This window comes from Ammodytes marinus, assembly GCF_949987685.1.
Source record: "Ammodytes marinus genome assembly, chromosome: 22".
Classification (NCBI taxonomy): Eukaryota; Metazoa; Chordata; class Actinopteri; order Uranoscopiformes; family Ammodytidae; genus Ammodytes; species Ammodytes marinus.
Window position 1 is genome coordinate 23,151,741 of NC_137226.1, and position 18,427 is coordinate 23,170,167.

The window sequence follows — 18,427 nt, forward strand, 5'->3', positions numbered from 1 at the left end:
ACTCGACCGTCGGAGAGAGAAAAAAAGGCATATGCGACCATGTCTGCACCTCAAAACATCTCGACCAATTAGTTTACTCACTTTAAGTCCAATCTTAGTGGTCTATGACCAAGCAATAAATGAATAAAAAATATAGGAGTTTAAAGCTCCTTGACTCCTGCCACCACAACAGTCAACACTGTACAATGCTCCTTTTCAAACAGCAACTTTTTCCTCATGTTTTTGAGAATATACTGTAGGGGTAAAAGTTGCAGCTGGCTTCTAGTGTGGACTGAATGTTATTGAAATAATTTCTGTCTGTGGTTCTATATGGTATGTGGCAATTATTTAGAAAAATAGCAGCCTGCAGCAACATATTGAAAAAAAAGAACTATGAACTAGTTCATTTTTGAACTGTGAACTTAGTTCAGAATTTTGAAATATGAACTATGAACTGAACTAGTTCATTTTAAAGTGTGTGAACTGAACTTTGAACTAGTTCACGTAGAAAAAGAACTTTCCCAACACTGCACATGAGCTCCACACTTATTGAATATCCAATCATCCTATTGCCAATGGGTGATGGCAATTGTTAACAAAACTTTGTTTCTTATATATTATAATAACATTGTATTGTAAAACATCTCATGCTTTTGCTGTAAACTTTGTTTGACCTCACAAGAGAGGTACTGTGAATGTCCTTGCAGAAAGGAGTAGAGAGACTCCCACATTCCGTTCTCAGATAAGAATATCTGCGCAATTAAAACTCATCTTGCAAGAAACTCAATGACCTGGACACACAAACCTAGTGTGTTTTTGCACACACCATCTTCACTGCATATAATCCTGCACAATTGTACAGTTCTTTGTCTCAATCCTCTGTGCCACACTTGTGACGTATGTTGATTGAGCACCCTTGTAGCTGTTTGCAAGTAAAAACTTCACCTGCTTTGAAGATGCCTGACTCAGATTCTCTTTATTGAAAACACTTGGGTTTTTTGATGAAATAATTCCTTTAACAGCAATGCTCCTTTTAGACTGGCCTCTAACCTGAACAACTGCCTGGCTTACCTGCCAGGGGTACAGTATCTCACAAAAGTGAGTACACCCCTAACATTTCTTCAAATATTTCATTATATCTTTCCATGCGACAACACTGAATAAATGACACTTTGATACAATGTCAAGTAGTCAGTGTACAGCTTGTATAACAGTGTAAATTTACTGTCCCCTCAAAATAACTCGACACACAGCCATTAATGTCTAAACTGTTGGCAACAAAAGTGAGTACACCCCTAAGAAAAAATGTCCAAATTGGGCCCAAAGTGTCAATATTTTGTTTTGCCATCATTATTTTCTATCACTGCCTTAACCCTCTTGGGCATGTAGTTCACTAGAGCTTCACAGGTTGCAACTGGAACCCTCTTCTACCCATTCATGACGACATCAAGGAGCTGGTGGATATTAGAGTCCTTGCGCTCCTCCATCTCCCGTTTGAGGATGCCCCAAAGATGCTCAATAGGGTTTAAGACTGGAGACATGCTTGGCCAGTCCATAACCTTTACCCTCAGCTTCTTTAGCAAGCCAGTGGTCGTTCGGAGGTGTGTTTGGGGTCGTTATCATGTTGCAGTACTGCCCTGCGGCCCAGTTTATGAAGGGAGGGGATCATGCTCTGCTTCAGTATGTCACAGTACATGTTAGAATTCAATGAACTGTAGATCCCCAGTGCTGGCAGCACTCATGCAGCCCCAGACCATGACACTCCAAACACCATGCTTGACTCTAGGCAAGACACACTTGTCTTTGTACTCCTCACCTGGTTGCCGCTCCACACTCTTAACACCATCTGAACCAAATAAATGTATTTTGGTCTCATCAGACCACAGGACATGGTTGCAGTAATCCATGTCTGTTAAGTAAGTAAGCCGTAGTCTGTTTGTCTTCAGCAAAACTTTTTGTGGGGTTTCTTGTGCATCATCTTTAGAATAGGCTTCCTTCTGGGATGACAGCCATGCAGACCAGTATGATGCAGAGTGCGGCGTATGGTCTGAGCACTGACAGGTTGACCCCCCACCCCTTCAAGCCCTTCAGCAATGCTGGCAGCACTCATACGTCTATTTTCCAAAGCCAACCTCTGTGTACGACGCTGACCACGTGCACTCAACCTTCGTAAACTGGGCCGCAGGGTGGTATTGCAACATGATAACGACCCCAAACACACCTCCAAGATGACCAGTGGCTTGCTAAAAAAGCTGAGGGTAAAGGTTATGGCCTGGCCAAGCATGTCTCCAGACCTAAACCCTATTGAGCATCTTTGGGGCATCCTCAAACAGAAGGTGGAGGAGCGCAAGGTCTTTAATATCCACCAGCTCTGTGATGCTGTCATAAATGGGTGGAAGAGGGTTCCAGTTGCAACCTGTGAAGCTCTAGTGAACTACATGCCCAAGAGGGTTAAGGCAGTGCTGGAAAATAATGGTGGCCACACAAAATATTTACACTTTGGGCCCGATTTGTAAATTTTTTCTAAGGGGTGTACTCACTTTTGTTGCCAGCAGTTTAGACATTAATGGCTGTGTGTCGAGTTATTTTGAGGGGACAGTAAATTTACACTGTTATACAAGCTGTACACTGACTACTTTACATTGTATCAAAGTGTCATTTCTTCAGTGTTGTCCCATGGAAAGATATAATGAAAAATGTGAAGAAATGTAAGGGGTGTACTCACTTTTGTGAGATACTGTATAACAGGTGCCTCTCATGATATAGATTTGTCTCTTCAAATGCCACTGCACGCAATTTGATAGCACTACAACCAATCAGAGCAATGAACAATGTGACGTATTAAGCCCTGTTCGTTTAGCGAACAGCGGGTTAACTGTTAAATTTAACTTTTGCCGTGGTCAATCTGCAAAACAGAACATTCATCTTACTTGCTAATGAAAGATTTGAGTGCCGTCTTCCAAATTGTAAAGGGTCGAGGCCAAAGCCGTCTCAAACTCAAACAACATATCCGCAGCTATCTTTGATGTTTACTATCACGGCTTCGACGGCGCACTGTCGTCATCCGTTTACGTCCGCCCCAGAGTACCATACATAGGGCTCTGGCCCGCCCATATCAGATAGAACCAATTGAAACGTAGCTCAGGATTTCTTGACATATTTAATGAGCTTCAATGAAGAGTGCCCAGACCAACAGGCGCAGCACATTTAATTTGCCAGCGCCTAGTGGCAGGTCTGGATTTCCAGGCTAGTGCCATTCCCTTTCCTATGCCAAATAGACAAGATGTAGAATCACAGCCTGAAATGGCATGGAGAAAGAGGAGATTGTCACACACCTTGGGACCAAGTAACTCCTTTGTCTACTTTATGCACCATATCCGTCTTGTTTTTGTTGCTTTCTTTGGTTCGTGTGCATTCAGATCAGCATGATGCAACAAGAGTACTAACAAGTCTGTGCCAGTCTTTTGTTCTGGCAGAGGTAATGGCAATTTGGACAATGAGCACATCTGCATCGTGCTTTGCATGGTTTGTGATATACCATTTTTATCTATATAAAAAAATATGGCCAAGAAATATTAATGTAGGCGGGACTTATTAATAAAATTTGATTTTTCTTCTTTTTTTTTTGGTTGGCAAATTCAAAATAATGTCTCGTTTTAAAATGGAGAGATTGACAGCCTCTCCACTTTTTTACAGTGGAGAGGCTGACAATCTCATTTTGCTCATAACTCCCCAACCAAACATCCCATATTCAAAACCTTTATATCCACAGATTCACTGAATTCTGCTGCATCTTTAAGCATAGGCCACACCCATTTAAGCCGTTAAGGACATTTGCAAAATCGCAACTGCAAAACAGACTTTCCATTTCAGCTCCAACAATTTCTCTGCGATTTTTGCAAAAACGCGGTCTGCGACGCTCGGGTCCCGACTTGCGCTGGAGGCTTGGCCCCCGGTCATAACTGCTTGCAGTTCTAGTTGTTATTGTTATTTTACCTTCATTTTTACCTACTGAATGCACTATGTATAGCACAGGTGCTTTTATAAATACATTTTACTTACTTACTTACTTACTTCTAACTCAACCCAGGCCCTCTGGCACAAATCACCCCAACCCCAGAATTTTGGATAATAAGCATGATGCAGCAGTTTAGGGCTAACTATATAAACACAAAGTGTACCATACTGTACTGTCGAATCAAATGTTTTCAAACGTGTCTATAATTGTTCAGACAATAATCAAAAAACCTTGATCATGGAAATTTTACTTTGAAAGGCAATAAACAGTTTTTTTAGCTTAAATGTGCTTTCATCTTATGCCATGTTTCTCCCTTCTTTACAGGATGAGTCAAATGGATTGCTCTTCTTAAATATATGGTCACATTTCCAATTTCTTCTATGGTTTTCTAGTGGCACAACTTCCCCACCGGCACAACTCATCCCACTCTCCCCTACAATGTTTTTATTTATTTATTTATTGCTGGATCTGACAACCCAGATGCACGTCGCTGTATTTAATGCCAATCCATCAAATACATTTTTCAAAGGATAAGTGGAAACCATTTTTTTTTTTACTGCTGGTCTACACAAGGAGAACATTGTAACAGAATATATCCCTTTACATTTATGATGACATTCATGGTCAGTGTTGTTGTTACCAAATCATTTTAACATTTTCAAATAGATTTGGCCATAAAAGTGATTTCATGCTGTGTTCACTTGAGAAGGTCTTGTCACTGTGTGGGTGCCTGCAACAAAAGCTTTAACTACTAGCAACTCTTGACATTAACATGACCATACTTAGTGTGCAACACATTCTTTACTAACTAACACATACAGGGGTATTGGAGCTGAACAGTCATCAGGTGAACACAACAATAACTGCAAATTAGTCATGTTTAAATACAATATTGAGTGTTTTGTTGTTCAGATGCCCTTTCGTGGCCAAAGAAAACCAATTAAATTTTAATTGAGGTGCTGTTATAAGGAAATAAGGTGGTTCTAGTACTTGATCATCCAGACAAAAAATGATTCCTTTTCTTCTCTCTCTATAGGAATATGAGTTTGTGGTTCTTCCCAATGCCTACATGATCCACATGCCTCATGCGCCAAGTTTTGACATCACCAAGTTCCGCTCCAACAAGCAGTACCGGGTTTGCCTAAAGACCCTAAAAGAAGAGTTCCAGCAGAACATGTCACGACGCTATGGCTTCGCCGCCCTAAAATACATGACAGCTGAGAACAACAGCTAGCCACCACTGCAGAGCCTAACACATGTGGCCCTGAACTACTGATTCCATAAGCTGGGGAACGGGGCATGGGAAATAAACCTTCTGAGGCCATTGGGATACTTTGATGCTCTTACGAAGAAAGTGTGTGACTGTTAGGGTCTTTATGTCTATTATTTGTCCTCTGCTGTGGATGGAAGCGATAATACAGAAAGCGATCACTCCTGCCGGGATGTAAAACTGTGAGTGTCTGCTAAGCCTGGGCTCTGGCTGTCTCAGACATGGGCCGTGTCCGAACTGCCATACTAACGTCCTACTCATACTCATTTTGACTTCAATTTGAGTATGTGACGGTTGGGTATGCGAGTTTGGGTATGTGAGAAATTCCCGGATGAGTACTAACTTCCGGGAAGATTTTGGGTATGAATCGATTGTATACTTTTCCTACTCAACCGCCCCACAATGCATTGTGTCAATTCTACCCGCCCAGGAAAATTTTATATATTCGAGCAAGTTGCTAGGCAACAACAATGTTTGGGGTCCGCGATCTGACAACTGTACGTGCAGTCATACAATAGATAAGAGATGAAGATAAATACCTAACAACATTAGAGTCACTAAGTGAAATGAGTGAAGTGAGTCTGATAGTGGAGAGAGATTAGAACAGATCGCTGTTCCACACACTGCGGCTCGTCCAGCTGACAGACAGCTGAGTGCTGATGAGCCGGACAGAGAGCGTCGGAGGGATCCTCCGCCTCAAAACATAATTATTATAAAACAAGAGGTCTAAAACACAGATGATGAACACAGGACTGTAAAAATCTAGTTCAATATCTAACCTGTAGAGGGCGGTTATACGCTTAACAGTGTCTAAACGTTTCGACGCAGCTCGCATATACAATCGATCTTTGAGTAGAGAGTATGCAGTATATAGATGGTGAGTATGTAGGATGTAGGACGCTAGTATGGCAGTCCGGACACGGCCATGAGCTCTGAGGTCTCATGAGGTCCTGAAATCTGACAGAAAAGGAAAGCAGAGATTAAATTACTTGCCATACTTTTAAAATAACATTGTGGGCTGCATTTATTTTGTATGTCTTTGGGTGTGTGTACATGCAGGGGGATGAAAAGGATTACTGTATGTGTGTTCCTGTAAGACAGTGCTTAGCAAAAATCTTAATGAGTCATGTGTTTGCAAACCTTCCAAGTTATAAAAATGGCAGAAGCTTTTAGTAACTTTTTCCAAGATTGTATTTGTTGGTTTTTAACAACTTTACACATACAAAGTCTTAAACATTAATCATTAATAATAGCAAGGTGTGGGACAAGGTGTAGGACATTGATGTAAAAACATCACAAATAAAACAACATAAAAAATAAAGAAATACCATTTATTCAAACTTGGCATACACATTGTATTGCATTCAGGCCAAACACTTGGTCTCATCTGACTATGCTGTGTATCCCCCGCATGGCTTGTGGCAAGGGTTGGAGGAAGGTGCTCTGGTCAGATGAGACCAAACTTGAAGTTTTGGTTAGAGTTGTTTGGAAGATGAATGGAGCCAAATACAGGGCAGAAAACCTTTTAGAGTCTGCAAAAGACTAGATACTGGGACGGAAGTTCCCCTTGCAGCAGGACATAAACATACAGCCAGATCTACTACCAAGGCATAGTAATGTGTTAGAATGGACCAGGCAAAGTCCAGACCTAAATACAAATGAGAATATCCAGAAAGACTGGTAAATTGCTGTTCACAGACGCTCTCCATCCAATCTGACGCTGAATCTGAAAGCCTGAGCTATTTTGCAAAGAAGAATGGGTAACAATGTCAGTCTCTAGATGCGCAAAGCTGGTATAGACATACCCAAATAGACTTTCAACTGTAATTGCAGCGATGGTGGTTCTACAACTCAGGGGCGCTGAATATTTTGCACAACACACTTTTCAGTTTTTAATCTATAAAAAAATATTGAAAACCACATTTAATTTTTATTCCACTCCACAATTATGCACCACTTTGTGTTGGTCTATCACGTGAAATACCAAAGAAATAAATGTACGTGTGTGGGTGTAATGTGACAAAATGTGGAAAAGTTCAAAGGGTATGAATACTTTTTTAAGACACTGTATAAAACTCCTATTATTTATTCAGCCCAGAATATGAATCGGATCTACCCGCAGGGGGTGAATCCCCAGATTGGGCTAAATAGTGAGAGAGACATGCTCCAAGTTGTTTCTTAACTTGGTGTAAAACACTAATCCTATTTTTAACAATGGGGTTCTTTGTGGTTTTTTAAGCTTTTTAACAATATCCGAGTACAGCCATCTCCATCCCTCCAAAGAATGGCTTCCTCTCCTGCAAGGTCATCAGCGTTCTTAACTGTGCCACCCTATAATACCAGAGCGGATTGTGGCACTTAAGCCCCCCCTATCACACGGCAAATACAGCAGTGACAGACACAACCGGAGCATCTATTGTGCCATATAAATCTAATGAACAGTTTCTTTAGGTGAGAGAATAAATTACTCTGTGGTGGCAGTGGTACATTTTGAGATAGATACAGCAATTTTTGCATTACAGTCATTTTAAAGACATTTATTTTCCCTATCAAAGACATTCGTATAAATTCCTTCATCCATGGATGTGGACTTCGAGAATTAATGCTCCCCAAGTTGTTTCTTAACTTGGTGTAAAACACTAACCATATTTTTAACAATGGGGTTATTTGTGTTTTTTTAGGCTTTTTAACAATATCCGAGTACAGGAAGACGGGAAGAGGGAGGCTCAGCTGTTGGCCTCCATCTCCCTCCAAAGAGGGGCTTCCTCTCCTCAAAGTCATCAGAGTTCTTAGCTGTGCCGCGGATTGTGGCACTTACAGTTTTTTTCGATTGCTAACCCACAGTGGGCACAACTGTAGCTCAATGTGCAAAACTCTAACTACAGTCTGCACTACCAACAGTCACTGAAGCTGAACAGTTCACTTCACCTGCAAAATAGGCTCAGTGCAGCAAACACTATGAATTGTCCTCACTGAGATAACACACACTGTCACTCAGAATATGCTCAGAGTACAAACACTAGCATCAAACCCCAATACATAAATGACAAACTTTTAATCTTTACAGTTTGAATAATTTGAGTTATTTCACACAAATTACGTAATATTTTCTTTGATGAAAGGGTGAAATTATTTCACATGAAATTGTTTATTTTATAACATACCAGTTTTTTTAGGAAAACAAAAATAAATGAAAATCAGAAGTTTGCTTCAATAGATACACATTTTGTATATTTTAAGGAAAACATTTCCAAATGTAGTATTTATCTGTGTAAATATTCTATAATTGTAATACAGAAATCTATCCTGTAATGTTGTAATTTACTGTAAGGATGCAACTCTAAGCTGTTTGTTTGCTGGAAAATTCGTATTACAGATGCAACTTTAGATTTTTGCAGATTGGGTTGCACTCTCAACCCTGCCTCTCTCAATGAGAGACCATGATTCACAAGAGGGTCTATCAGTGTACCCCTTACTGTATTTCAACAGACATTACAGCTCTGTCTTCCTCCACACATCCACACTCTCACTGCCACTCTTCTCCCTCCAACAACCTGTCTTCATTGGTCCATTTACAAAACAATATATATATTTGAGTTTTCTCTTTATACTATACTAACAAGTCTAAAACAAGACAACTTCTTAGTGTTTCAGTTGAAATTGCGATCTGCAGTGTTTGAAATGCACTAGGCATTCATTCTGTTTTGAATGTGTGGTTTACAGTTGTGGCAGTAGTGTGTTAGCGTTTGAAAAAAAGTGCTGGAAATCCACAGTGTTGTGCAGGTTGTGGTTAAGCCATGAGATAGGTGTGTAGAGAAGATCTAAGACCTGCGCATGCGCGCGATGGAACATCCAGTGCTGAAAGCGCCGCCTCTGGCGGTCAGTAGGAACGAAATAGAACAATCAACAACTTTAAATTGAGCAGCTTCTTGAGGTGGGGATTTCCTTTCTAAATTATTTAATGGCATAATTGAAGTTTTAGATTTGTTTATCTTGTTGCCTGATGTGTTCTAAATGTCTTGATCAATTCTAATAAAACTGGAATAGTTTTTCCTATATTATTATGCAAAATGGTGCTTCTGTATGGTGTACGGTAGCTGTCAAAAAGATGTGTCCGTGATTCAATAATTCATATTCATAATATTAACAATTCGTGGGTCAAAAAAGTTGTTGCACACAAAATTCTGCTGTCATATCTGTGAAATTGGGTTCGGGTTAGAATTGTTTTTATGAGTATGAATCAAAAAGCTGTAAAAAGTACTAAAGTACAAAGTCTTCACTGTGAATACGACTTCGACTTTACGCATACGAGTAAAAAAGTGCCAAAATGACGTCACTGAGCTCACAGCATAGATATACAGATGCTGCCTTCTAGATCTAAATCTTCATAACTTGCTGAATTTTCAACTGATTTTGAATCTGTTTGGTTTGTTATTAAGGGCAGATTGGTTTTAATGATACCTTATTTATTTTACTTAAGGCAGGGTTTCATCATACCAAACTACTAGTGAACAGGAATAGTTTGCTAGGCTATATGATTTTAATTTTTTATTATTGTGTCATGCATTAGCATGACCAGCCCAATAGGGCTTACAAGAAACCATTATAAAAAACAGACAGACCAAAAACCAAAAATAGACGCTAAACAATAAACAATACTTCCATCAACGATATTAACCATTCTGACGTTTCATCCAGGCTTTAGTAACAAAAGAGGCCAACTTATAAACATTAAGGGTAAACAAACATTCCATTCTGACATCATCATTACTCCAAAATATGTCAGGGTTTTGAGCAAACATTTACTAAAGGAACTCACAGTGTAAAAGAAAATGTCATTCTAAATCACAAAGTTCACACAGTCTCTGTTCCTCTGGGATATTTTTAAATCTGCCGACCTCAAGTGCCAGGGGAAGGAATCCCATTCTTAATTGGGCAATCAAGGATCTCTGATTTCTTGGTAATGTTTTAACATAGGAGTCTGTTTCATAATTAGGGGGCCAAGCCCGAGAAGGGCCTGGGACGGCGTTTTGCAGAGCAACGCGGTTCCATAGCCCTGCTGGGCAGGGAACCCTATTGTTTTTGCTGGGATTATTATTAGGGGGCCAAGCCCGAGAAGGGCCTGGGACCGCGTTTTGCAGAGCAACGCGGTTCCATAGCCCTGCTGGGCAGGGAACCCTATTGTTTTTGCTGGGATTATTATTCTCCGCGTAAAAGTGGTGCTGCAGCCCAAACCGTAATGGACATGCGACTTGCATGGCTTATCCAGGTCCATCCAAGGAACGCAGACAAAAAAAATCAGACATGCCGGCAACTAGGTGGTGGCGCTACAAAAAAAGGAAAACGTGTATAACTTCCACACCGAATGTCCGACAGTCAAAAACTTTATATCCACAGATGCCCACAAATCAGCTGCATCTTTTGAGATAGGCCATGTATATATAGATTTTTCGCTACGTCGCAAAAACTGTGTCAGTCACCAAAACATACTCCTCCTACAGTGTTTGCCCGATTTGGACAAAACCAAAAGCATTATGCTCTACCCACTCCCACGAGCAAAAGTTGTATAAAGAATTTTTCTATGACCATCGGAAGACCAAACGGTAGCGCTTTAAAGATTTGCACATTAGCTACCTTGTACCAAACTGCTCCTAAATCCAAAACGATTCATCCTATTAACACCAAACTTCACACATGTGTTTGTCCTATGGTTCTCAGGTTGGTTCCACTTTTTCCTTAAATTGCTCCAAAAGGGGGTGCCAAAAACACACTTGAGCATCTTTCTCTGAGATTTTTTTGCCCTTTGGTCTATAACTCCCAAACCAAACATCCCACATTCAAAAACTTTACATCTCTGGATTCCGTGAAGCGAGGGGCCGGCGCCGCGGACGACGACGCCCGATCCCGAGTCGCGTGGGAGGCTTGGCCCCCGTTCACAACTGCTTGCAGTTCTAGTTATTATTTGTAGTCACCTAGAAGTGTGTCCACAGCCCAAACCGTAAAGGGTGCAGACTAGATCCAGGTCCGGGCCGTGTACGCAGACAACAAAATTCAGACATGCCGGCCACTAGGTGGTGCTACAACGAAGGAAAACGCGTTTGGGGTCATAACTCCCACACCAAAACTCCCAGTTAAAAACTTTATATCCACAGATTCACTGGAGTCAGCTGCATATTTTGGCATAGGCCACGCCCATTTGCGTATATATAGATTTTTCGCAAAATCGTGAAAAACTGACTTTTCGTTACTCCTCCCACAATTTTAGCACAATTGACACCAAACTTTGCACAGAACATCTACCGACCCACACGGAAAAAACTTGTTCAAAATAATTTTTATACGACCTTTGATGACGAAACGGTAGCGCTTTGAATATTTGAAAATTAGCTAACTGTTACTTTCCTTGTACGTAAATATTCATACATCCAAAACTATAAATCGGATCAAGTCCAAATTTTAGAGTATGTTGGTGCTACCCTTAGTTGCGTTCAAAAATAAACTCGGAAAATTTCGCCATAAGGGGGCGCCATAAACGAGGAAATTTCATATCTCCTAATTGGCCAAAGGAATTTTCTTCAAACTCAAGTGAAACCATCAAGGGGCATACCCGAGTCTATATAAAAAATATGGCCAATAAATATTAATGTGGGCGGGACTTATTCATAAAATTAGATTTTTTTTTTTGTCCATCAAAGTTTTTGGGCAGCAATGCTAATCGCAGCTAGCATGTCCATTGACATTACATTGTGTAGTTAGCTCCGGCCGCCATTTTGTCAAGGCTGACAATCTGTTTTTGCTCATAACTCCCCAACCAAACATCGCACATTATGTGTGGCTGGTCATTACCAGCCACACATAAAAGGCCCAAGAATATCCTAGGAAGCGATAATGGGGTGTTGAAAATGAGGAAGTGATCACGTGATGCACCGACCCGGATAGACGTGGGAAAATCAGCTCCCCGCTTAACTGCTATAAACTCTATTTTTTAACAAATATTTCACCAGCTCTGAAGGGGGCACGTTTGATTTACAATGTCAATCGACGCATTCTTTACGCTCCCTGGGTCGAGCAAGAAGAACAAAACAGTTCGTAAAAAGGAAGCTAAAGCTAAAGCTAAAGCTGCACAGGCTAACGCAGCCTTTAGCCAAAACAATGAGCTTGATTCGGAGGATGAAGCAGAAGTAGCGTTCGGGACCAACTCCACCGCCAACGAAGAGCTAAGTGAACAACGAGACCAAAGCATTGTGGACTGTGTTACCGCAAACTAGCCAACATAATCAAGCCAGTTAGCGAAGTCTCGGAGAAACTTGACGGTCGAACAGCGGGTCTCGGACCTCGAGGACGTGTCGTCAGCATCAACACCCCGGATGAGAGACATGGAAGTTCAACTGCAGAAGGCAATAGACCGTCTGGAATCCTATGAAAACCAGAGCCGACGCCAAAACGTGAGAATAATCGGTCTGAAAGAAGGTCTCGAGTAGCCTGGAAATCCTGACCCTGATATCTTGAACGATAGAGGGTCTGGCGACGATCAATAGTAATTTCCAACTCTAGGGGCGGCTCCTACTCGTGCATTTCAAATGCCACTGCACGCAGTTGGATAGCACTACAACCAATCAGAGCGATGCACAAGTGACGTAAGCCCCGTTCGTTTAGCGAACAGCTGTTAAACTGTTCAATTAAACGTTTGCCGTTGTCGGTCGGCAAAACAGAACATTCCACTTACTTGCTAGTGAAAGCTATGAGTCCCGTCTTCCAATTCGTTAAGGGTCGAGGCCAAAGCAGTCTCAAACTCACACAACATATCCGCAGCCATCTTTGATGTTTACTATCACAGCTTCGACGTCGCATGCACGTCACTGTCGTCATCCGGTTACGTCCTCCCCAGAGCACCATATAAAGGGCTCTGGCGCGCCCATATTAGATAGAACCAATTGAAACGTTATACCAGATTTCTGGTATTCTTGATAAGCTTCAACGGAGGGTGTCCAGACCAACACGCGCAGCAAATTTAATTTGCCTGCGCCTAGTGGCAGGTCTGGGAATGCCAGGCTAGGTCTCGAGGGCAAAACACCGGTCAATTTTTTTGAAAAATGGATACCAGATATCTTGGATATGCAAACCGACCGCATCCAGCTTGAGAGAGTGCATCGCACGGGCCCGCCGACAAGAGAGGCCGGTAAAGCGGGACCGAGAGCGATCTTGGTGAGGCTCCACGATTATACTGACAAACAGAAAATCCTGCAAGCAGCGAGAAACAAAGGTACGCTAAACATCGACGGCAGCAACGTGTCTTTCTACCAGGATTTCTCCGCGGAGGTTGTGAGGAAGAGGGAGGAATCTGCAGATGCCCGTAAACACATGAGAGAAGCTGGAATACGCTACTCTTTTCTGTACCCTGCTATCATCAAAGTATTCCACCCCAATGGCACCAGCTCCTCTTTTTCCACTGTCAAGGAAGTCAACGAATACATCGGCAAAATGACTGCATCAAAATAATCTTCTGAATATGTTGGTCTTCACATCTGATCAGTCTCAGGTATGATTGTAAAGTGTTAAAAAAAAATTGCCTCGCGTGAACTGAAGTGCCCTGGAGGCTTCCCGTTTTCTATTTTATTTTTCTTGCGAAATGAGTATTTACAAGCTGGTATTTTACAGTGGCAGTTCAGTAGGGGAAACTGAACTTTTTATTTGTGCTACTGATGCTCATAGCTGCCCTCACTGACCGCCCCCAGGTGGTCAGAGTCGGAGGAGGTGTAGTGTCAGGACCCCTGATCCTCAACACGGGTACCCCCCAGGGGTGCGTTCTGAGTCCACTGCTCTACAACATTTACACACATGACTGCATAGCCTCCAGCAGCTCAACCTCCATCATCAAGTTCGCCGATGACACCGTGGTGCTGGGTCTTATCAAGGGAAACAACGAGCAGGGCTACCTGGACCAAGTGGCAGACCTGGCACTGTGGTGTCAGACCAACAACCTGGCCCTAAATATCAAAAAAACCAAGGAAATGGTGGTGGATTTCAGGAAGAAGCAGGGCAGTGGGCTCACCCCACTTATCATCAGGGGAGAGCCTGTGGAGAGGGTCCCCAGTTTCATGTACCTGGGGGTTCACCTCACTCAGGACCTCTCTTGGTCTCTCCACACACAACACTTGGTCTCCAAGTCAAGGCAGCGGCTGTACTTCCTTCGGCGGCTGAGGAAGTTCAAGGTCTCCCCCTCCATCCTGAAGACCTTCTACTCTGCGGCTGTGGAGAGCATCCTCACAGGTTGCATATCAGCCTGGTATGGAAGCTGCACCGCACGCGACCAGGCTGCCCTGCAGAGGGTGGTGCGCTCAGCAGAGCGAACCATCAGGTCACCCCTCCCCACCTTGGTATGTACATACAGCAAGAAGGTGAGGGCAAGAGCCAGTAAAATCAGACAAGACGCCTCTCACCCGGATGCTGGCCTCTTCACCCTGTTGCCGTCAGGCAGACGCCTACGCTGCCTCAAAGCTCGCACTGAGAGACTGAGGAGGAGCTTCTTTCTGCAGGCAGTTAGACTGCTTAACTCCGATGGACTATAGCTGGCACTCTTGCACTTTCTGCACCACTTTCTAGGCACTTTTATATTTATACATTTTTATATATATATATTTTTTTACTTACTTACTTACTGTTTTTATAGCATAACCTATATGGGATGTTTTTAAATTACTAATTACTATTACCTATTATTTATTCAGGTTACAGTAATTTGCACAACAAATGACAGAGTGATAACCCTTTTTAATTTCACTGTATGTAAAATGTTATTTTTGCAATCATGTGACAAATAAAAACTTTGAACTTGAACTTGAATTTAATAGTACAACTAGGTACCTTTTTTCTCTTTTTTTTTCTCTTTTTTTTTTTGGTGTGTTTTTTTTTTTTGTTATGCACCGTCTTGATGTATCAATGTTTGTGGTGTTTCTGGGCTTGTTGTTCAGTTTTTGCTCAGAACACATTTCTAGGTTCAATAGAACTGTTCTTTTACTCAATGCTACAGGCTGGTCCACCTCACACGAGATGGCTATACTTAATTGTGACATGCATATCATAGCACTATTTTGTGTAAATGACTATTAAGATAAACACATGGAATATTAAGGGATCTAATAATGTGGTAAAGAGGAAATCCATCTTAAATACTTTGAAAAAAGACAAGATTCAAATAGCCCTTCTACAAGAGACTCATTTAGATGACGAAGAGCACAAAAAATACTGCAGGGAATGGGTAGGTCAAATCTTCTTTTCATCATACTCTACAAGTAAGAGAGGTGTAATCATTTTGCTGCATAAAAATCTCCCGTTTACTGTCACAGCTACTTTCAAAGACACTGAAGGTAGATATGTTCTGGTTAAAGGGGTATTACACGGTGAAAATATTCTATTAGGTAATGTTTACGCCCCTAATATCCAGGATGAAAACTTTTATGCATCTCTACTTTGTCAAATAGCAGACATGGACTGTCCCAACATGATAATTGGGGGTGACTTTAATTGTGCCTTATGCCCAATGATGGATAGACTTCCCCCTCAGACGAATATATCTAAAAATGCCAAGTCTGTTTTAAATATTAATAAGGAATTTGATCTCTTGGACATATGGAGACATTGTAACCCACTTTCAAAACAATATACATTTCACTCTCAACCCCATTCGTCAGCTTCGCGTATTGACTATATTTTTGTTTCTAGGTGTCTTTCACATTTAGTTGAACATGTAGATATAGGCCACATTGCTCTCTCAGACCACGCTCCTGTAGTCATGACTATGCAACCGCTTAGACCAAATGATCGTTCATATTCTTGGAGAATGAATGCAATTCTGCTTATGGATGAAAAATGTATAAAATATCTGGCAGACCAAACTGATTTATTCTTAGAGACAAATGATAAGAATGGAGCTGATCCAAGACTTGTTTGGGACACTTATAAGGCCTACATGAGGGGTATGATTATATCATATACGAGTCGGAAGAAAAAAGAGCGAACTGCCAAACAACTTGAGATAGAAAACAAACTAAAAAAATTAGAGGAAGCCTATTATACAACAAAATCAGATGCAATCCTTATTGAACTAAAAACAACAAGAACAGCATTACATAATATGATAACAAGGATGGCAGAAATTGATATTCTTTTCACTAAACAACATTTTTTTGAACTTGCAAACATACCAAATTGCTTCTTAGCACGGCTAGCAAGAAATGCCCCTGTAAAATCATATATATCAGCTATATTGGACGAGAATAATGAAAGACATATTAATAATTGTCAAATTAATGAGAGCTTCAAAAGATTCTATGCTAACCTATACAGTTCAGAGATTGACATGGAGAGGCTTAGAGCAGGTGACTTTTTAGATCGGTTATGTATTCCACAACTATCAGAGGAACAGTCAAACTTCTTGGACTCCCCTATTTCCATACTGGAAATTGATAAAGCCATCTCAACACTTCAATCAGGGAAAAGTCCAGGAGAAGATGGCTTTCCAGTAGAGTTCTTCAAGATAATGAAGGGGAAAATCAATAACCTTCTGCTAAGGGTTTTTAATAAATCCTTTGAGGAGTCTAGGCTCCCGGAATCTCTGTATAGGGCCAACATAGCATTAATACCAAAGAAAATTTTAAATCCAGAGCTATGCTCCTCCTATAGACCAATTAGCTAGTTAGTTAGTTAGTTAGTTAGTTAGTTTATTCGTCAAATGCACAACATAACAGGCAAGCAGTCATAGCTGGCAATGAAATTTTTGTGTTCCAAGCTCTCCTCAATAATGCAACAATAAAAAATTTAAAAATAGTATAGAGTATATAGAGTAAAAGAGTATCAACGTATAGTGCAATAAGAACCAAATTTTAGATAAAATAAACCTAGAATATATGTACAGTATATATACATATATATACACACACATACACACATATATATATACATAGCCTCCTTAATGTAGACAATAAAATACTATCCAAGATACTGGCTCTTAGACTAGAGAACATTGTATCCTCAATTGTGGATGCAGACCAGACAGGATTTATTAAAGGCCGAAATTCTTATCACAACACAAGACGCTTATTCCATATTATTCATTATCTTAATCTTTCTGAGCTGGATTAGACTGCTTTACAAGGCACCTACAGCTTCTGTTCTGACTAATGGACTGTTGTCTGCTCCCTTTAAAGTGACAAGAGGCACGGCTCAAGGGAGCCCACTGTCTCCTATTTTGTTTGCTCTGGCTATAGAACCATTAGCGTTGGCTATTAGGCAAAACCCAGATATTCAGGGGGTAACGCTTGGGTCAAAACAACACAAAATTCTGTTGTACGCTGATGATTGCCTTGTGACATTAACAAAACCTTCTAAATCATTAGCAGCATTAACTAAATGTATTGAAGAATTTGGCCCAATATCCGGTTATAAGGTAAATTTTGATAAATCCGAAATAATGATCCTAGACGATGGCATAAATGCTGAACCATCCTACATTCGTCCCTTCCGTTGGGCTCCGTCTGGGTTTAATTATCTAGGAATTAAGGTCACACCCCAGCTTAATCAACTATATGCAGAAAATATTAATCCTTTGGTTAAAAGTATCAAAGAAATGTTAACAAGATGGAGGAGTCTCCCTGTCTCATTTCTAGGTAAAATCAACATCATCAAGATGACAGTCCTTCCAAAAATACTGTATCCCATGTCCATGCTGTTTGTGAATCTTAATACAAATGACATAAAAACTATCAATAAAGCTATATCGGACTTTATTTGGAACGGCAGGAAACCCAAGATCAAATTGGTAACACTACAGCTTCCAAAGGAGCACGGTGGATGGGGTTTACCAAATATAGAATACTATATACTATCCTTACAAGCCAGGATTATTTCTTCTTGGGTGAATGAATGTGCAGACTCCCCATGGCTTAATATAGAGTCAGTTGTTTGTAAACTCTTCTGTCCTGTGAACCTGCTGGGTAAAAGCTCTAAAGAACTGCCAAATATTGCTAAAAACAATAATTTGATAACTAATGTATTGCTGGCTTGGAGAAAGCTTTCTAAAATATTCCATAACACTCATCCTCTTTGCTTTATAACAACATTGACAGATAACCCTGAGCTTTCCCCATTGGGAAGTGGATCAG

At 40.9% G+C, this 18,427-nt stretch overlaps 1 protein-coding gene across 1 annotated transcript in view; it reads left to right on the plus strand.

Annotated features, from left to right (window-relative positions):
• The window catches only part of large1 (LARGE xylosyl- and glucuronyltransferase 1), a 209,806-nt gene extending 203,358 nt beyond the window's left edge, over positions 1-6,448 (plus strand). The window contains exon 15 of the mRNA XM_080050759.1: positions 5,034-6,448. Coding sequence (XP_079906885.1) covers positions 5,034-5,231 — 198 coding nt within the window. The 3' untranslated portion in view covers positions 5,232-6,448. The remainder of the gene's footprint in view (positions 1-5,033) is intronic.
• The last annotated feature ends 11,979 nt before the right edge of the window (positions 6,449-18,427 follow it).